Source organism: Triticum urartu, chromosome 4A, assembly GCF_056163025.1.
Source record: "Triticum urartu cultivar PI428250 chromosome 4A, HENAU_Tu73, whole genome shotgun sequence".
NCBI classification, from domain to species: Eukaryota; Viridiplantae; Streptophyta; class Magnoliopsida; order Poales; family Poaceae; genus Triticum; species Triticum urartu.
Genome location: NC_141876.1, coordinates 133,112,974 through 133,134,389, shown reverse-complemented (window position 1 = coordinate 133,134,389; position 21,416 = coordinate 133,112,974). Strand labels below are relative to the sequence as shown.

The 21,416-nt window shown below is 45.1% G+C and overlaps 3 protein-coding genes across 3 annotated transcripts; 1 reads left to right on the top strand and 2 right to left on the bottom strand.

Moving 5' to 3' along the window:
* The first annotated feature begins 8,634 nt into the window (after positions 1–8,634).
* On the top strand, positions 8,635–11,640 carry LOC125551124 (bifunctional bis(5'-adenosyl)-triphosphatase/adenylylsulfatase FHIT). The gene is made up of 4 exons (XM_048714281.2): positions 8,635–8,973; positions 10,602–10,748; positions 11,088–11,186; positions 11,281–11,640. The coding sequence occupies exons 1-4, from the start codon at positions 8,857–8,859 to the stop codon at positions 11,395–11,397; spliced, it is 480 nt and encodes a 159-aa protein (XP_048570238.2). The 5' UTR covers positions 8,635–8,856; the 3' UTR covers positions 11,398–11,640.
* Positions 11,641–12,067: 427 nt separating this feature from the next.
* On the bottom strand, positions 12,068–12,752 carry LOC125551125 (uncharacterized). Its single transcript, XM_048714282.2, has one exon. The coding sequence runs from the start codon at positions 12,679–12,681 to the stop codon at positions 12,283–12,285; it is 399 nt and encodes a 132-aa protein (XP_048570239.1). The 5' UTR covers positions 12,682–12,752; the 3' UTR covers positions 12,068–12,282.
* Positions 12,753–14,188: 1,436 nt separating this feature from the next.
* Positions 14,189–18,932, bottom strand: LOC125551123 (putative serine/threonine-protein kinase PBL8). Its single transcript, XM_048714279.2, has 6 exons — positions 18,521–18,932; positions 17,309–17,643; positions 16,584–16,719; positions 15,388–15,524; positions 15,153–15,276; positions 14,189–14,959 (listed from the first exon to the last, which is right to left on the bottom strand). The coding sequence occupies exons 1-6, from the start codon at positions 18,573–18,575 to the stop codon at positions 14,514–14,516; spliced, it is 1,233 nt and encodes a 410-aa protein (XP_048570236.1). The 5' UTR covers positions 18,576–18,932; the 3' UTR covers positions 14,189–14,513.
* Positions 18,933–21,416: the final 2,484 nt, after the last annotated feature.

Sequence of the window (21,416 nt, the reverse complement as noted above, 5' to 3'; positions counted from 1 at the left end):
TCGTGATGATATTCTTCAGGGGCGTTAGTCCTCATTTTTCGTCCCTTTTGGTCATTCGATGACAAAGGAGGAGCATGCAGTAGCCTTCCAGACGATGTCGGTTCTTTGCTTTCAGTTGCCCCGGCGCTGAGCCACCTCGCCGCAGCTTTTCCTTGCTCGCGAGTAGGGCGGCGAGGACCATGAGATGTTCCTCTTCCTGGACGTCGGCATCCGCTTCCTCCTCTAGTAGCGCGGCGAGCGCCTCCTCGTCGTCCGAGTCCATCGCCCAGCAAACAAATCGCTGAACACCTGGCGGGCGTGGTGGGCGCACAACTGTCGGTATACCGCCCTACGCCGCCAGAGCGCCGGAAAACTCGCCCACGGTGGTGGAGAGGATGCCGCGGCGAAACCTTCTCTCTTTTTCGGCGGAGAATAGCCTATCTAGCGGTGCAGGGCGGTGGGCGGTGCCGGGATTGGCAGGGTGGTCGCTGCGCGCGGGGGGGTGGGAGGCGAATCTGGACGATTGGCTTGACTTTTCCCTGACAGTGTGGCCCATGCATGTTTTCCCCTTGTGCCAGAGCCCCCGAGCGCCCCCAGTGCGCTGGGTTCGGCTTGCGATCGCTAGGCCCAAAAACGGGCCGAGCCAGCGAATTTCGATGTCTTGGGGGCGCGAGTGGGGGTTTTTTCGGCGCCGGCGCATAAAAAGGTGCCTGGGGGGCCTGTTGGGGCGCGGCTGGAGATGCTCTTAGTCTAATGTCTAGGCCAGTATCCGCCACAACTTCATTGAATATTGAATTATTAGGTAGAATATGTGTCTTGGCATTGTCTTGCTGGATAAAAATTGGTTGTCCAACACCATCTATAGTTCAGACTACTTGTATTGTTGGAATAACTTTTTCTGTAACATACACCCTCATCACTTCCCTATTCACTATGATGGACTTCTGTAAGTGCATCTAGTGCCCCTTAGTGATTTTGGTATATTGAAGACATATAGGTTAAGGGACTAATGTGTTTGTGAATGTACATAGGTCTATAAGTCTATGAGGAGTTTGATATTTACAGAGAAAGTCGACCCCTAAAAATGAATGTCTTAAACTGACGACTTTGGCTTTCTGAAGACTTTGAAAGTGAAGAAATTGGTGTGACCGTGAAGACTTGATATTCATGCGAGGAATATGAAGCATGAAGACTTTGTTTTCGTAGTTTCATTTTCTCTTTCTTGAGTCATGGGAAACACCGTACTGTTAAAGGGGGTCGATGAAAAACTAAGGAAAAGTTTCCAAGCGATGCTCATCTCAAAATCCTACACCTACCAATCCCTTCGAGTGAAGCCATTAGAAATCTCATACAGTTCAGTCAATTTCTTCAGTGACAGAGACGAAGTTCTTCTGGTCTCTGAGGAATTTGTTCTGACTGAGGAGTTAGGAATTCGCCAGTGCAGATTTCCTACAAGTGAGGAAAATGATAGCCCTGAGGAATTTGATAGTCAAATTTCCGACCATTGTTGTGTTATGCGCCAGCTGTCCCAAAATATCTACCCACCTAACAGTCGTATCATTGAAGGGCATTTATGTCTTATCATGTCGGGATGCTCCCTAGGCCATAAATAGCTGCCCCTACAACCACTAGCTAGTTGGCTGCTTCACGAGAAACTGACACTTATCATTGAGAGCATCCCATCCTCCGAGGACTTTGAGCGAAAATCATCAAGTGAGGAAAAATCCAAAACCCCAAACAAGACACCTACCAACCCAAAGTGATTGAGCATCACTGAAGAGATTGTTCATGTGTGGATCCGACGCTTGTTACCTTTGAAGACTGTGCATCTTCCAGACGGTTAGGCGTCAAGGTCTAGAGCATCCAAGAGGGAATTGTGGATCGCCGAGTGACCGAGTTTGTGAAGGTTTGGAAGTCACATGAAGACTTACCACGAGTGATTGGGCGAGGTCTGTGTGACCTTAGCTCAATGAGAATATGGTGAGGACTATGTGTCCGGGACTGTGTGTCCTCAGGTTTAAATACCTAGCCGCTCCAACCAGACGTACGACTGTCACAACAGTTGGAACTGGTCTACCAAATCATTGTCTTCGCCGAGTTAACTAGTTCTATTTCCTCAACCCTTCCATTTTCACATTACTGTGTTGTGTACTTGATCGCAATTGTTTGAAGACTTTCTCAATTTCCTCAGTTCAATTTCTCCAGTCAGCTTGTCTTCAGCCTGCCTATCTTGTGTTTACGCTTTCGTTACTCTGTCTTGTTTTCATTTCATCATGATGATTGTGCTTCTGTTTTGTTATGCCTGCATCTGAGTACTTATTCCGCTGATAGTCGTTCGTGACTTAGGAATTTCCTCACTGTGAAATTCCTCAGTGACGAATTTGTAAAAATTGCCTATTCTCCCCTCTAGTCGACTTAACGCACTTTCAACTTCGTTTCCAAGGTCACACTTTCTCTATTCTCACTTATTAGAACTACTGCAATTTCTTTCACGAAAGGCCACACACCATTTTTCCGTGAAAATGCCAAATCCTCTTCAGCATGATACCTGGGTCTAGCAACACATGTGAGGAACATAACTTTTCCAATGGACTTATTGTTTTGAACAGTTCTCGGATGATCCTCTTCCTTAGGTAGCAAGTAGTAGTTCATGTTTTTGTCATATTATACCATTTTTGTCAATATGCACAATATTGTGCATACAGCTGAAGCTATGTCTTGCATCTACTACTGGTGTCTCATTCAACATAGAGATGCATAATTGCAATTTGTCACTCTTATGTTTTTCTTTTAGTGCGGGCTTCAAGCAATTAGAATGCCTTCTTATCTTGCCAAGTTTGTATTTCTTTGTAGAGTGTTGTAGGGCTGACACCCAATGCCCTAGCAAGTGACCTCATAGTTGACCTTCTGTTTTAAGGGAACTATGGGGATGAGGGACAAATAACTATCGATAATTTTTCTGCCACATCTTGGAAACAAGACCTAATACGAGAACACATGCAGGGGCCAGATGTAGACGGATTCCTAAACATCCCCTGAGTTAGGAAGTCAGTTGATCAGTGGGCATGGCAAAATGAGAGAATTGGAATTTGTACAGTTTGTTCAGTTTATAGAATGCTCGTTGAGACCAAAGCGAGAAGGGAGGACTGGCTGAAACAGAGACTGGCACCATCAAATACAGCTATAGTTAAGAAGGAAGAGACTGATATATGGAAAATCAACGTCCCGAGTGTCGATGTCAAAACCGGCCGATCTTGGGTAGGGGGTCCCGAACTATGCGTCTGAGGATCGAAGGTAACAGGGGACATGGGGAACACGATGTTTACCCAGGTTCGGGCCCTCTTAATGGAGGTAAAACCCTACGTCCTGCTTGATTGTATTTGATGAGTATAGGGGTTACAAGAGTTGATCTACCTCGAGATCAAAGTGGCTAAACCCTAGATGTCTAGCCTGTATGAATTCTGATAGCCTCTACAGACTAAACCCTACAGTTTATATACACACCAGAGGGGCCTAGGGTTGTATAGAGTCGGTTCGAGGAAGAAGGAAATTACATATCCGGACACCAAAGTTGCTATCCACGCATAAGAGAGTCCTACCCGGACACGGGGGAAAGCCTTTTGCTTTGTATCTTCACGGCCCATCAGTCTGACCCACATCCAGTAGTCCGGACACCCGAGGACCCCCTAATCCAGGACTCCCTCAGTAGCCCCCGAACTAGTCTTCAAATGACGATGCAGTATCCGGCTTATGTCTTCGGCTTTTGCAAGGCTGGTACTTCACCGTATACTGGGCAAACAATAGTTCGGCCATGGCTTCCTTGTTCCGTCTTTATGAATCCTTCCCTATCACCTCGATTTCCACGCGCTGGGCGAATGTGAATGGTCCACCATTTTTTTATTAAAAAGAAAACACCTGGCCACGCAGCGATGGTGCCTATATAAAGAGATTGAATCCTCAAAGTGCCATCCACATCATGCAGAAGAAACACCAAGATCAGCCACAAAAAAACTTCCAAACATGGTCAGCGCCCCAGGCTCTTCTTCGCGCCCCCATGGCCCTCAAGAGGGCGATTGGCAGAGCTGCTCAGTGCATCATCTTCAGCTGAGTCGGCTCCAGACGCAGGGATATCTTCCCCTCGCAGATCTAGTCTCTGTTCGAGCGGGATTGGCCTCAATAGGCAACGATGTGTTGGCTGAAAATTTCCCCAACCCCAATAGGGAGGAAAGAGTGTGCTTCGTTCCATTCCTTTTGCGGGGCTTAGGTTTTCCAATCCATCCCTTTCTCAGGGGTCTATTGGATTTTTACGGCATCCAGCTGCACAACCTCACCCCAGGTTCTATTCTGCACATCTCAGGTTTCGTTGCCCTCTGCGAGCTGTTCTTGGGCATTAAGGCCCATTCTGAACTGTGGAAAAAGTTTTTTGTCTTGTCCCCCGCCATCGAAGAGGCTCCATATTTGAAGTGGGCGGTGCCAAAGTATGGCGTATAGCTAGATCCGGATACCCCATTGGAACTCCCAAAGAGACATATCCACAGTGGTCTACAGAGTGGTTTTACATGGATGTCGTCCCACTGTCGGACCCAATTCGGCATGGCCTTCCCGAATTTTCCAGCGCTCCCTTGAAGAAGTGTCTCAACTGGCGTCCCCGAAGTCCCAAGGATTTGGACAGCGCGGAAATAAAAAGGTTGGTCGGCAAGGTCAGATTATTAGCCCATACCGGGCTCTCGATAATTGAGGTTATGCCCATTGCAATAAAAAGATGCGTCTAGCCCCTCCATTCCATAGTAACTCCCTTATGGTGCTACAACGGAGAAGATGATGCGTCTCGTTACAGACGCAAGGGTCCGGATACCCCAACCAAACTGGCCACGGTCCTGATCGATCTGTACAAGGGCAAAAGGGAAGATTTCCTTCGCTTAAACTACCGGGAAGGTTACTCCATGTACAACCCATTGAATGGGTAGGATTTCGATTACCTGTGTCGCTTTATTGCTATCACGGCATGCTAATCCAGTTGTTTTTTGTTGTTACAAAACAGTCATGGAGGAAGATGATTGAGGACGTTCACTATCCTGCCCCACAGCCAGAGGATCACAATCGCGATGAAGACCCTAGTTTTTGCGAGGGTCCGGATATATACATAGAGTTCGATGATGGGGTATTTTATCAAGCGAGCCTTGACGACTCGGATGTGGCTATTACATCAGACTACCCCCATCCCTATCCTTTCTCCATCGTAAGTAAAAAGGAAATCCCCACTTGCGCCTTTATCCCTTATACTAAACCGTACTTTATAGGATCGGCGCGCGGCAGGCCGCACCCCTTCGAGAGCGTCCCCTGCGCAGGGTAATCGTTCAAAACGAAAGGAGACCAGGAGCGCCGTAGAGGCCTCACAGTCTTCCAAGAGGTATGTCTGCTTGATACATGCCTGGGCACGAGTTTGGATTGCTAAAGTCCCTTTTTATTCTTGATTTAGGAGAAGCACACGGCAGACTGTGGGAAAACCCCCTGCTAGCAAAATGTCAACCAATCCAGCGCCGGACTCATCAACTAGGATGAGGGCCGATGCAATGTCGGTTCCACGGCCTCATGAGGATTCGAATGACGTATCCGTCACGAATTCCGAGGTGGAGAGCATAATGAATCACCGTCGACTAAAAGAGTCCATGCGCGCTCTAGCCTTTTCCGAACAGGAATTTATCGCATTTAGTTCGGTGGACGCATATATCCGGGCCGCTCGAGACGGACTTGCCGGAGTCACTCAGCTGTTCTAAAAGGATATACAGGTAAAAGTTTGTGCAATTTTGATAGCCATATGCTAGTAGCCCCCGAGACTTGAAGCGGTGAAGCAAACCGATTTAAGGATCGATATGACCTGCAGGTTCTCAAAGAGAAGAATACTACGCTATCCCTGGAGCTGAAGACAAACCAGATGCAGCTGAATGCCGTCACCGCCGAACTGGCAGAAATGAAAAAGGTCGCAATGAGCACGTCCAAGAAGAAAAAACATGAGGAGGAAAAAGACGAACAATCCAAAGAGATAGAGAGCTTAAAGGCTCAGTTATCGGCCGCTCAAAAAGAAAATGAGAAGTAGAAGGGCGGCATGTTCGGTATGACTTTTAAAACCACCATAGGGGCTCATGTTTAGTCCACAATTCGAAATGTCATGAGCACCCCTGACCCACGATTGAAGCCGGAGCGTGAAGAATCTCCGAGGTCACTAGTTCAAGATCAGGAGGGTCCTGGTGACTTTTGGGATTAATCCTGATCCTATGTTCGGAGGACATGAAGTCTCTCCCCGAGGATGGGTATCCGGCTCGCAGGGCTTGGAAATCCGAACATAGCTGGTTCTTAACTTAGGAGAAGAAGCATTATTGGCTCGTTCCTCAACGACCGCTACCAGATGGGTGATCAGTGGGGTTTTGATCTCCCTCTGATCGGGTTTAAGCCCAAGCCGATCATAGTCTATTGCGACCCCTAGGGCGGCGATGCGATCTAGCAGTTCGTTCAAGGATGAGACATCTCCCAGGTCCATCTTTTCGGAGTGTTCAAGGCCTATGCGGAGATGATGTTTGGCGGTTGTGGGGGCCGCCATTGGCTTAACGGCCGAGCGAGCGCCCATGGTAAAACCGTCGAGCTGGAGGACCTGTCTTGGAGTTAGGGTCCTTCCAGAAGTAATGTCATCATTAATGACAAGGCGAGCCATCGATCCTTATATCGACAACACAAAGGAACTCTCGATGAAAGCACCAATGTCGGTGTCAAAACCGGACGATCTCGGGTAGGGGGTCCCGAACTATGCGTCTGAGGATCGAAGGTAACAGGGGACATGGGGAACACGATGTTTACCCAGGTTCGGGCCCTCTTAATGGAGGTAAAACCCTACGTCCTGCTTGATTGTATTTGATGAGTATAGGGGTTACAAGAGTTGATCTACCTCGAGATCGAAGTGGCTAAACCCTAGATGTCTAGCCTGTATGAATTCTGATAGCCTCTACAGACTAAACCCTCCAGTTTATATACACACAGGAGGGGCCTAGGGTTGTACAGAGTCGGTTCGAGGAAGAACGAAATTACATATCCGGACACCGATCTTGCTATCCATGCATAAGAGAGTCCTACCCAGACACGGGGGAAAGCCTTCTGCTTTGTATCTTCACGGCCCATCAGTCCGACCCACATCCAGTAGTCTGGACACCCGAGGACCCCCTAATCCAGGACTCCCTCATCGTGCAAGATCAAGAATTTTTGTGGAGGTTGGCGAGAAACTCAATTCTGACAAAAGATGTCCGAGCCCATAGAAACATGTCAGAAATTAGTGTTTGCCCTATATGTAAGGCAGCTAAGCACAACTGGAGGCCCGCCTTAATTGATTGTATTATGTCTAAGTGCATTTGGTCACTGCTTGATGATGGCCTAGTTGATGTCATGTTATCATGCAGATGTCTGGATGCTAGGATCTGGCTCTTGCAAATGAAAGATTCAATGAAGGAAATTGAGTTCATTACTCTACTGGTTATGCTCTGCTCAGTGTGGTGGGTACGAAGGAAGGCTATTCACGAACATATCTTTTAGTCCCCGATGGCCACTATAACTTCTATTCGGAATTTTTTAATCACATGTCCCTGATTCCGAAGAAGGCAAAAGTGGAACCTACAGTGACGAACAGGGGGAAGAGAAAGTGGACACCACCTACATTGGGCTATCGCAAGCTCCATGTAGATGCAGCAGTTCATCTGTGCGATGCAAAGGAAGCACCGACAACTATTTGTTGCGACCATGAAGGGAGATTCATGGATTTGGTAATGCAAGATATGGCATGGAGGTTTCTTAACGATTATCATCTTGGTGCAAGTTTAATGTATTCTCCCACTTAGAGGCTAAACAATCCATGATCAGTGAGGCCAACCCTAAACTAATTTGTTAAGATCATCCTCGAGAAAATAAAACTAACACACTTGCCTGTTTAAGCACTCGGTGCTGACTCATAGACTTTGACTCAAGACTCCACATTCTTTGTTAGTGCTAACCACCTTTACTAAACCATCATACATCAGCTTAACTAAATATTATAAATACATCAAAAAACTGCACGTATACATCAACTATCTTCATGAGGGGCAAAAACGTCTTTTCATGTCTCACTTGATGATGTTAGTGGGCAAAACAAAGGGTGTCAAATAAGGAACAAATGAAGATGTAGTGTCGTAAAGGGAAGAATAATATTTTTCGGGTCAAATAGGGAAGCAAATTTAAAAAAGGACCAAATAAGGAATTCTCTCTTAATAAATACTCCATCCATTCGTTTGTGTAAAGTGTATTATTTTTAACACGATAACCAAGGCCAGAATTATAGACATGTTAAGACAAAATTACCCTTGGCAAGTAAATTAGTTAGTCGAGGAAAGTATGAGATACATGCAATCGACAGAGAGATATTTTTCTTCTTTTGCTACAAGGAGAGATACAGACAATCAGGAGAGAAATATTTTCCTTTTTTCTAAAGGCTAACCAGGAAATTATGAAGACTTAGAAGAAATGCACCTTATATTTTGAAATTTTATCAAAAAACAAATACACCTTATATAAAGGAATGGAGGGAGTCTTATATAAAGGAATGGAGGTAGTAAGAGACAATGCATCTAAAAAAACTCCCTCCCTCAAAGAAAAAACTCGCTGTTCTAAAAAAACAAAAGAAATAAAACTCGATGTTCTTGCTCTCGGTCGGCTGTACTGCTGCTGCTCCTTGCGCTCTCCGCCCTCTACGGTCTTCCAAATCGCCCCGCCGCCGCGGCCTCCTTGCTGCCTGCGTCCGCTTCCCAGCTCCGTCTCCTACTCGTCTTCCCCGCTCCCACCTCCGAGCTGCCCTCGGGGATGGAGGAGCCGCCGCCGCAGTACAAGTTCGGGCCGTACAAGATCGACGCGAGGGAGGTCTTCCACGCCACGCCCCTCTCCTACGCCATGGTCAACCTCCGCCCCCTCCTCCCTGGTAGTCTCGACGCCTTCTTCTCACCTTCCCCTTGCCTGGCCTCTAGGGTTTTGTTTGCTGTAACTATTTAATGCCAGTCTGCCGCTCCCGATTTAGCATCACGCATATCTCGATGAATCGCACGTGAGCATGTGACACATGCTTAGAAAAATTAGCCCGCCCTTGCGAATGCGGCTAATGACACATTTTAAGATTTTTTGTGTAGACCAGATGATAGATGAGAAATTCACTCTTCAGAGTTCAGACCACCATGTAAATAACTTTAACACACTGGATCGTCTTAGATTTTTTTTTTAGAAAAGGAGGATGACCCCGGCCTCTGCATCTGGGAGATGCATACGGCCATTTTATTGATTATTCTCAGGACCTTACAAAGTATTACAACAATGAGTCTGAATCCACCATCTTGGCAACACATGCCGCTACTTCTATCCAAAATGATGAAGGGGTGCTAGCTGGATCGTCTTAGATAGATTAGATCCCAATTTCGTTTATTTCGGGGAGTTATGCCCAGCTTCGAGAATGGAGATCTTCTGCAGTTATTTAGCATCAACGTTAACCTGGGAAAAACAAGTAGTGGCACGGGGTTTCATTCTGTATTTTTGGGCACATGGATCCCCTTTTTCGAAGCCTAAACATTTGACTAAGTACTCTGCAGTCAAGCTTTTTTCTTTGCTTAAGAGGATGCTATGCATCCCTCTCACGGTGCCTTGTTTTGTTTTATCGGCACAGGGTTCCTAGTCCTCAATCTCAGGATCCTGCAATGCATGCTTTCCTTTATAGTTCTTAGTTACCCATTCGTGCCTTCCTATGTAGTTCTTACCGTTTAAGTTATCTGTTTGGACAATTGCAAATCCATTCCATTCAATCACATTTGACTCTTACGTACAAGTCACCATGTTCATGAATGGTGGATTTGTTTCTGTTACCATTTTGTACAACAGCTATTTGTAATTTTAGATTTGTATCTTTTGTACTTCTGGCTGCTATTTTGTATTTATCTATGTCAATCTTACTCTGCAGGTCATATCCTTTGATTTGGCAAAGACATTTCTGAGATTTAGAGTTATGAGAGTGCTAATGAGGACATGCCTGGATGGGGTCTCCTGGTTTTGTCATACTATCGATTACTTTGATTCACTTGCTTGTTTATGCCTGCTAAATCTCATGGATACAGTCCAAACACTTCTAACAAAAAAGGATGACTGATTTTTGTTATTAATTGGAGAATATATTGCTGCATATTTTCATAGTCTTTTGCATTGATATATAAATAAAATCGAGATATCAAGGATGTCGATACTAGAATCTGGTTTCATGTATGTGAGTGGTTTATAAAAAACGGTTGAAACATCCGTCATTAATTCTTTAAAAGTAGTAATATTAAATGTCATGTCATCCCAACCAATTGATCTTCATCTTCTTATGAAAATATAATCGAGTTGTATGCAGCAGTTAGTTCCAGGTATATAACTTTTACTTGAGGTAATACCCCATTGTTTTTTTGGTCCTGCCGTTCAGCTGTTCACAACATTTATCATTTGGAGTTTAGCATCTATTACGCTTTAAAGTTTCATATGACGAGAACACATGTTTTATCGTATATACCATTTTACCTTGACAATACACACATGTCCTCGTGTGCCCCAAACGCGAGGTGAAACGATTTGCTGATCTAAGTTCTGATGAGACTAGTGATTTGTGGGTAACTGCAAAAGAAGTTGGTGCAAAGCTCGAGCAGTACCACAAAGCTTCTTCCATCACATTCGCAATTCAGGTAAAGTCTATATCTATGTGGTGAATAGCTCAGCGTCCAAATTTTATGTAGTTTGCTTCTACTCCATCCGTTCACAAATATAAGACGTTTTGATAGTTCAATTTGAACTACCAAAACGTCTTATATTTAGGAACAGAGGTAGTACAATTTAAAGGGGTTCACCTTATTGATTTTCCTGTTGTGGTACACAACAAAATAGAATGTGTTAGCTGTGGAACAAGTTACATTTGATTACTGTGGTTTTGCCTTTGGTTACTTTGTTCACCTTTGCCTTACAAAGTCACAATAATCAATGGCGGAAGGAGCAGCTGCTGAATTATAGCTATTTGTACTTATCAGGATGGTCCTCAGGCTGGCCAAACAGTTGCCCATGTCCACATCCACGTCATCCCCAGGAAGAAAGGAGATTTTGAGAAAAACGATGAAATATATGATGCGGTAAAATGACCTTGGTGTTCCGTTGATATTATCTGATCCAGTTTTCTTTTCTGGTTGATTCTGACATAAGGCTTGTCATTTTGCCTTGTAACAGATTGACGTGAAAGAGAAGGAAATGAAGGAGAAGCTTGACCTGGACGTTGAAAGAAAAGATAGAAGCATGGAAGAAATGGCTCATGAGGCCACCGAGTACCGCGCCCTTTTCTCCTAGCCAGATAAATGTATTTCTGATGAACTCTCTAATTTTCATCCGTTGCCACTCTTGCCTAAAATAAGCCTTGTGACTGCTTGTCCTTGATTGCGCGGTGTGGTTCTTATTCTCCACGGACCTGGTAGCGTCCAGTCCAAATCTGATGTGGAGGTATCGCTTCGTCGTAAGAATATATCGCACATCTGATGTAGTGGTGTCGGGGGATCACTTGTTCGTCGTAAGAATATATCGCACTGGCCATTCTCCCTTGCGTGCCAATCGAATTTATTTCCCCAATGATTTTCGTTTTGGAGAATAAAGGGAAGGAAAAGATTTGATTTTTGATTGGAAAAAGCAGAGGGAGGCTTGAGTGCTAGCCAGAGCTTACTGGCATTTGATTGATGGAGATTTGGTGCATATTTCGTCGTGCCACTTGGCATCAAATGACCATGCACGATTGCACAATTATTGACGGGTGACTCATATATGCCCGTATAGGCACATGAGTGCAGTCATAGTCAGTGCAACTTTTTTTTTTGGGTGCGTGCAAGAGTCAGTGCTTTGGAAAGTGAAGGTTAGGTACTGGTACCTGTCTCTCTATCTTGCGATGCTTTGCAACGAGTCAACAACGAAATTTTTGTTCGGCAGAGAAGGGGGCAAAATGAGTCAAATGCAACAGCTGCCAACTCTCTAGAGACGAGCAAAATTATTTCGACAGTACCCAAAAGAATTGACATCAGTAATACAAGGAAATAAAAAACAAATCTTGAGCTATATCTGCAGTGCCATTTGGTAGGCATATAACCTTTTTTCCAAATTGAAGTAAAAGTAATAGCGTGTCGAAAACAGCTAGCAGGTTGATGAGGACGATCGTTGGCTGAACGGTGACGAGGCTGATCGGTGTCCCTAGGTGGCGGTGCAGTTGTTGCCGGCGCCGGCGCCGCAGCCGCATGTGCGGGGGGAGAAGGCGCAGACGCCGAAGGGCTTGCCGGGGACGTTGCAGTCGATGGCGTAGCAGCACCGCGTGTCCACGCATGAGCTGCTCGCGCCGCCGCTCCCTGCCGCCGCGCAGCACCGGCACCCCATGCACAGCTGGAACGGCTCGTAACTTCCTCCGCCCGGCGCCTCGTCCCCGGCGGCGGCTACCGTCGCGGCCGGGAGCGCCACCGATCGGTACACCACGGCGCGAACCGGCACGTATCCCGCCGGCGCCGGCGATGGACGCGACGTCGCACCTCTGCCGGCTTGGATGGAAGTGAGGACCAGGAAGAGTATGAGAGAGTTGGACGGCGCGTGGTGCGCCATGCCTGCCTGGGCTTGGGGAGGATGCAAATAGGGAAGGAGAGGAAAATAAGCAAAGCTGCACCCTTTTTGGAGCTAGCAAAGTGACAATTGGGTTTGGCAGGGACTGGACAGCAACTCCACATGTACTAGTATAACGGAGATCATTTCGGGTGTGTTATATATACGACATGTTGTCAATAAAACCATGGACGAAGAGTCAAACACCGAGAGAAGCTATTTCCCCCCCCAAACATTTGAAGTTCTGTCTAACTCTTTTTAAGTTTGGCCAACTCTATGGAAAAATCTATATAAAATTCTACATTATATCAAAATATATTTTATAAAATTTGGTGTCGTAGATGTTAATATATTTTAATATAAGCTTAATGAAAACATAATGAAGTTTCGTTTAGGACAAACCTAGAACTTCGATTAATTTTTAACAGAAGGAGCCTCCCCAAAAAAATTGGCATTGAAGTTGTCTTTTCTTTTAAGCCGCGTTTCTTGGGGCTCCGATTAAAAAGGTAGAAGAGAGTTGACCGGTTTATTTGCGAAAACCTAGACAAAAATTGTTACAACACACCCACAAGAAATGGCATATCGGTCCACTTGGCTACTCACAAGACCAACATACACTGTCAAGGAAAGGACACTATTGAAGTTGCCTGCAATGTCATCGTCATCACTTCTCCCTAAGCAAGTGACTCCGACTTTATCGTGGACAACCTATCAAGACCCCTTCAAATAAACATCACATGAAATCTGTCGGCCTATGCCAAACAACCAACCAAAAGTGCAGAGGACTAAGCAACTCCCAATTTTGCCGACAAGCTTCCCAGGATAAAGTTGCAATTCTTGCATTGACCTAGTCCAACAGACCAAACGAAGAGCATCGCCAACCAAACCAACCTTCATTGGTCATTCTTGCCATAGTGACATCAGCACACAACTTCGACTTCTTCGCCTCACATCGAGAAACAGCAGACACACCCAAGAAGCCCCTTGAAACAACGACATTGGGAGGACACGCGGCGATCCTACTTTGCTCACAATCGTCGTTGTCGCCACACGGATCTCCTCAGCCGGCCAACACCAAATACGAAGCCTACAAGGAGGGAAACGGCGCCAAAGGCGTCACGTTCGTCCGATCCAGGAATCATGATCCGAGGTTTCCCTCGAAGCATAGAGGAGGGAAGGCCACCCAAACACCACCAAAAGCCGGCCAGACCAACCAGAAGAGGCCTTGCTACCAACATTCGCCGAAGAGGCCTTGCTACCAGCCCGCAGGGCTTCGCCTGACTGCTTCCTCCGGCAACGGTGAGGGAGGGAGGGTGGAGATGAGGGGTTGGCAGCGGTGCTTTAGGTTTCCGACTCAGGGACACTGCCCTAGCAAGCAGAGATCAAGGTGTCCTTCTCATCATTGTAGCATGAGGATGTGTAGCCTAAACAACTGCACAATCTGAAGAAACAGAAAATTTATGAAGCCATTCCATACTAATTCCTTCCCTGGAAAGAAAGTTTCACTTCATAAGGTAAAGTTGACCTCCATTTCAGCATATCAACATAAGAGCTCAGCAGTTCATTTCTAGGGCTAAACCCTGCTGGTTTTCGGCAAGGGCTCACTCTGTCTTATCACCACCACATAAGACCACAGTGAGAAAACTAGAGGGCCTTACAAGCAGCAGCAGCACGCGGATCAGATTTACAAATCGGAAAACCATGCAAAAAAAAGAAAATACGCACGACACAAGTGCACATACACACCCACGAAACGCGCAATCCACGACTTGCAAATTTACAACTGAACCTATTTCCTTCTCCTCCAGGCAACATGAACGAAGGAGGCTCGGCTCTCACCGCACCCTGCACGCCGGGACGGCAGCCGGGGCGCATTTCGGGTTTGGGATGGCCCTGTAGTGGACATTGTTCCCCGTTAGCCTACGGTGAATCCTGTAGTCAGGGACATGGATGGACTGAAAGCTTGCATCGCTGCCCTGCAACTGCAGTGGCTCAAGGGTCTCCACCACGTCGCTCATCAGCGGCCTCGCCTTGGGGTTCTGGCTCAGGCAGTAGTATGCCAGGCTGCAAGCCTTGTGAGCCGCTCTGACTGAGTACTGCCCCTCGAGCCTCGGATCAATGATCTGCAGAAGCCTCCTCTTGTCATTCAGCTTGGGGCAGGCCCAGTCGACCAGGCTGTGCTCCCTGCTGGACCGTGACTTGTCGATGGACTTGCGCCCTGTGAGCAGCTCCAGAAGGACGACGCCAAAGCTGTAGACATCGCTTCTAGCAGTCAAGTGGCCTGCTCATATTAGGCAGATACATGCGAACAATTCACCGTCAGATTCTGCTAATGATACTCCTATATCGAGCAAATGATGTGTGGTTTCAGCTCATGCAGTAGAAATGGTACTTCTGTGACTGGACAAAATGGAATCGGTGTCTTCTAAGAAAATTAGTTACTCCAAAGGAAATTTACAAAATGAGGACAGTACCAGTCATCACATATTCAGGGGCAGCATAACCATATGTTCCCATCACTCTCGTCGATACATGGGTCTCATCACCTTCTGGTCCAGCTTTTGCCAAGCCAAAGTCAGACAGCTTGGCAGTATAATCCTGTGTCAATTCAAATCAAAGATAAATGTCATTATGTGAATCATATAATTATTCCCGATGGTTATGCGTAGAACTGAAAACAAACAAGGCATGGGCAAGTAATCACTCAACAGAGTCTAGCAGAATGTTCGAGGTCTTGAAATCTCTGTAGATAACAGGCCTTTCAGCATTGTGGAGGCAAGCCAACCCTTTGGCAGCTCCCAAAGCTATAGACATCCTAGTAGCCCAGGGTAAAGGGGATGCTGTCTCTGATAGAGAACAAGAAAAAAACGAAGATATATGGTCAGCAAAATTTCTTTCCTAACCAATACAAGTTTACTCCAACACATAAGTACAAATACAGTTGATTAGTATAGTGCATATGCCTTAACTAATCAATATATGCATATAGTTTCAGTTATAAATGCACCAAAATAATGCAAACTTCCACCGTAACATGCAGAAGGGATGCATAACAACGGGTGGGGCAAAAATATGATGATGCTTGTATCTCATAATGATAATATTTACAGGTCTTAGATTTAGGCCGCGTTCGGCACTCCACCGCTCCTTCAAATCCAAGAATCTACGGAGCAGCTGTTAGCTCGCTCCAGGGATTATAACTCCAGCTCCGTCCGCTCCAGGAGCAGAGCGGAGCGGAGCGGAGGGCCACCGAACGCGCCCTTAGACTCCAATTGGGAACCAGAAAGACTGCCAAGTGCCAACCAATTGGCTTACCACCCACAACCAAGCAAACCAGAATGTTTAAGTGAAGACTTGTTCAAGTTGCTAAACTATGAGGAAGTCAGAAAAGTTGGGATGATTAACATGTCAGTTTTAACAATATTGTATATATCTCCTAAGTACAGTTTCCAACAATAGTACATTCAAATAGAAGACCAAATTGTACTCAGTTCAAAAACAGAAGATATTCAATTCAAAACAGGCCAAAATTCTACTGCTGATTGCAGCAGTAGCAATTACATGTCGAAATCACCATTTACTGGATAATCTCTGGGGTGAAAATTTTAAGCCCTACAAAGTTTAGGTTGAAATGAAATTTTGCCTGAATTAATCCCGCTACTAATCATTTGCAAAATAGTACGAAGTTGATAGAAGATGCCAACGGCACCTACTTTAGATCCCGGCAGAAAGAACGAGGTGTTGCACCGACAATGCTTAGTTGAAAAGCACATCAATTTTATTGAGCATTTTATGATCAGCTTAAGGTTTTCTTATCAGTGGAGATGGCATTTGAGAAAAGGGAGGCGACAAAATGAGTAAACATATTGTGCGAGAGAAGTTGCTAACAGTACGGGAAGTATTACTTCGAAATAAATGATTTTCTAGACTTCCTCGAAACATGAACTCGTAGACAAGCAGCCGGTGATCATCTTCACAGCAATATCCAATCAACTTAACTAGATTTGGATGCCTTAGCTGCCCCAGGAAATTAACCTCAGTCTGACCACGAAACAGAGAATGAGTTAACAACAGAACATATTGACAACTCATTAGCAAAATGAGAGCTTCAGCAAAGTAATGACTTAACAGGGTAATGACAGTATGCAAAAATAATAATTCCGAAACAAGTTTAATAGCATTATCTTAGCAGTCATTCACATTAATATACGAAGTTAAGTCTCATTGATTGGTGATATTGCTTGTCTCAGCACACCAAGTACATAATTATGTCAATTACACGAGATAGATACTAATGACCTTTACCATCTTATCAACTTTCCACATTTTGATCATGATGGATACCCAGCATAAAGTGTTTTTACTACAATTTCAACTCACCAAGGGTTATTCAGATTAAGCAACCAAATTTTGCATATAGTCCTCAATGTGCGTTTTCATTGCAAAGATGCTTATTAGAAACATGAGCATGACTGCATGAACCACAGATGCATAGCATCTGCAGATTTCACAAGACTGCACGCATAAGTAGGATATATCAGATTCTGGTATAAGTACAAAATTTATGGATGTCCCTGCACACAATAAACACTATAGATCGTGGGAAATACTGAACAATTTGGTGACTCACAAGCCATTCTCTGTGTCCTTGATGTCCATCTTTGTTGAGCACCTTGACAGCAACAGGCAGCGATTTCAGGCCAACCCGGACATTCTCGTCTATATAACCCTTGTAAACAGTCCCAAAGCCTCCTTCACCAAGAACATAATCGGCACGAAAGCTCTTTGTGATTGTTTCAAGCTCAAACAATGTGAAGGCAATCACATTGTTGTATATAGAAATGTCCTTGGTATCTTCAATTTTGCCAGGCGTTGAAGGATCACTTATGTCTGAAAAGGTCCGGTTGTGCTTCCTATCTGCAAGAGCATTCTTGGCAGAATGTTGCAGCAAGTGCAGCTGCTGAACTGAAGACATGTCATAGCAACAACAAGAGTGAGAAAATAAAGACGGGTTTACAAGGTGTTATTATACATGTATGAAAAGAAAGTTAACAAGAAATTCTCATAGGCAGTATAAATTTTACACGAGCAAGGGGTAAACAGGTTAGGACCAGTGGACCAGATCTACTGCAAGGTTGCAGGCAATAAACCGAAAAACAATCTTCAAATTGCTCACACGATTCAAGTAGGTACTACTAGTACAAGAGATTATGTTAATTCAACTTGCAGGATCATGATTTTATTCTGCAGAAAACCGAAGAGAGTAAACACTGGGGTGGGGGCACCCCAACTGCAGATGGCAAGGAGATGTCCCTAATGAAGCCAATCAAGCAGAATTCATGATGCGAAAAACAAGGGGATAGGATAAGAGAAAGCACAGGAGGGGCAGCTCAACAAGCAAATGCATCAAAGAGGAAATCACAGGTCAGCGGTCTAGAAATATATCATCAGTACAGTAAAAGAAGAAACTTGAAGGAAGACCCAAGGAGAGATGAAGGCTTCCACCAATAAGGATGGAACTTGAGCAAATGCATACGCTAAGGCCAAATCTCTGCTGAAGAAGAAGAAGAAGAAAAAGGAAGACAAAAATGTAGAGCAGATAAAAATTCATCCGAGCAGCCCCTGGCAAAAAAAGTCGAACTAAATTCGCTACCAAAATCACCAATCCGAATAACCAAGAAGGAACTTCTGGCAAATTCCGCACCGACAAAGAGATCCCATGAACTTGCATGCAATTGGAACCCACCAGCCCGAGATCCCGGCAACTACCAGCCCCCAACCGCTCTAGAAAACAGAAATCTCCAACAAACAGAAAGGCAGCCGGCCAGGCAGAGGCCCGCACCTTGCGCGTGCGCGGCGACGACGGCATTCTCCTCCCGCGTGCCGCAGTTGCCCATCGCCTCCTCCTCGCCTCCTCGCCGGCGTCGTCTTCCTTGCGGTGTGGGTCGGTGCGCTGGTGGGAGAGGTAGCCCAGCCTCTCATTCTTGGCGGGGGCCGACAGCCGGCCTCATGCGGTCATGCCACCAGCGGATGCGCCTCCTAGTCCCCCCTCCTCCTCGAAGCAGTGAGCTGTGCGTGCGTGCGGCGTACGAGGAGAACAAGGTGCGAGGCAAAGCAGGCAAGCAAAGCCGGCAGCGCAACCGTGGGCGAGATGGAGACGGCGAGGAGCGAGTGAGGAAAGACTCTTCTTGTTGTTCTTGGCTTGGGTCGTCGTCTCATGAGCGAGTGAGATGCGTCGTGACTCGTGAGAAAGCGCGACGCCTCCTTAAAAAGTGCAGTAGTGCTCCCTTTCACTCTACAATGCCTTTGCCACAAAGAAACCCCAGTTCTAGATTATTTGATTCTTTGAATTTCCAACAAAAGATCACGACTTTCACCAAATTTACAGTCTTGAGGTAAATTTAACACCAACATTTTCAGTCCGTAGTTTTTCGATGATGTTATCTCACAAACGTCAGCTGAGAAGAGGGTGATAAACGAATGTATTTTGCTGACAGTCTTAATTGCGACACGAGATCAAACGGTGATAACAATAAAGAAGAAATTGTTATGTTGTTCTCAAGAAACTATCAATCTCATACAACCAAAATTGTTATCTAAGCGTTCGCAAATGCCACCCCCTTCTAGCGAACGTTTACTAGCTAAAAGAGTCCCTAATTTTTCATATATTATCTCTACTGTACTGTATCATCTTCTCTTCGGAGAAATCCCAACACAACTCACAAGTAGCAGACGGGAGACGGGGTCATGGTTGGAGTTGTCGCGGCCAGGGACGACGGAGGCAAGCTGCTCTGCCGGTGGTCATTGGTTATTCGGGGAAGATCCTGAACAATGTCAGCCGGGAGACACAAGATGGTCATCCAACCATCCGGCGTAGATCGGACAGTAAAAAAAAGCGTGTGACCCCAATTTAGTTTTCAGTCAATTAACGTGTGACCAGGCTCGTACCTTAGTGTTGAACTCTTAGTGGGTATTTATTCAGATTAGAGATATGTGTCATTTTTAACTTTATGTGTTTTCTGCATCTTCAGCCACACCGCCTCCCTTCTCACCGGAGTTGCTTCAATAAGGAAAGCATACACCAGAAAAGAGCTATAGTCCTGACTCAAGAGTTCCCTGCCTCGAATGTGCCTACTCGATATGGACAACCACAACAATCGCAGTGCTATCGACAAGTCAACGGATGATGCTCACTCCTATGAAGGGCGGCCAGATAGGTTGTACCCTCATCTTACTTGTGTGCAACATTTATGGCTTTATTATTCATCTAAGCATGGAAAATAGATTATCACATGTAGCTGTACATTCATGCTGATCTCTTAAGAGTCTTACTTCAAATAAGAGACTTGTTCATGAATTAACATTGTTCCATAGTTACAATCCATCAACCAATGTTATCCCACGGGCTGGTGATTATACCACTTCTAGTATTATCTGTGTTGTTTTTCTTTAATACTTTTGTGTGTCATCTAGTTAATCTCAAGTACAAACAATACATATTCTGTAGCTATCATATGCGCTCTCTCTTTAGTTTTTGAAACCTGTTGCTGCTAGTTAAGTCCATTCCTACTATTTTAGTTGTCTCCTATAGATACTCAAGGCATAATCTCACTACTAGTTGTCTTCCATGCATGTCAGATATAATTGCACACACTGATATTGAATATCGGTACAAATCCACTAGAAGAACCTCGTGGAGCAATGTAACGACCAACAAATTCGACATCAATGATATCCAATATGATGGAACAGTTAAATGTAGTTCTTCGGAAGAGTTGCAGAAAGATGATGAATCCTATTCGCCCCACAAGGTCCTTGCTCTAACTTGGCATGTAATATGGGTAGCATCATGCATATAATGTCCTGCGGTGCATCTACTCTGTTGTAATGTCATATGCTTAGCCTCCTGATCATACGTGTAAATATGTCATGCCTTCCTGTTTTCAATACCTATTCCATTCATGGTAACATGTTTTCAGATTTAAGTACTATCATTGTACTATGTCGCAATGCCATTTGCTTAGTTTGGATATCATGCTTCTATATATCTTATACATTGTTATTCATCAGTATCTACTCCATCCATTTACCATAACATGTTTTTTTACATTGAAGTGTTGTTCTACTGGTCTGTTGCAATGCCATCTTAGTTTCCCCATTGTACACGCATATGTTGCCTTCCTGTTTTTCTGCACCTATTCCAGCTATCATAAAGTTTTACATTCAACTAGTGTTTCTTTTACTCTGTTCTCCTGTCCTATCGTTAGCTCTTACATCATACTCCCTCCGTCCAGATTACATGTCACAAAAATGGATGTACTAGAACTGAAATAAGCCTAGACACATCCATTTATTTTTGGATGGAGGGAATACATGTCAATATGTCATGCCTTTTCATTCTTCAGTACCTATTCCATCTCTTTGTCGTAGCATGTTTTATAATTGAAAGACCATTATTCTATATAAGACATGCAAGGGGAAGACGGCTATGTTAGAATCTGAAGGGTTACAAACAAAGTCTTTGCAAAAGATCCAAATGCCAGGAGATAGTAAACCAACTCCAGTGTTCATAGATACTGCTCTAGCACTGCCGTGGTTTTGTCACGCAGATGTCCTCGTGAAAGGACTTAGTCGTGGAGCCATCGCGACGGGTTAGCTTGAAGGGGTTAAAGCGGACAAGGGACGCGAGGAATTATACTGGTTCGGCCCCTTACGATGAAGGTAAAAGCCTACGTCCA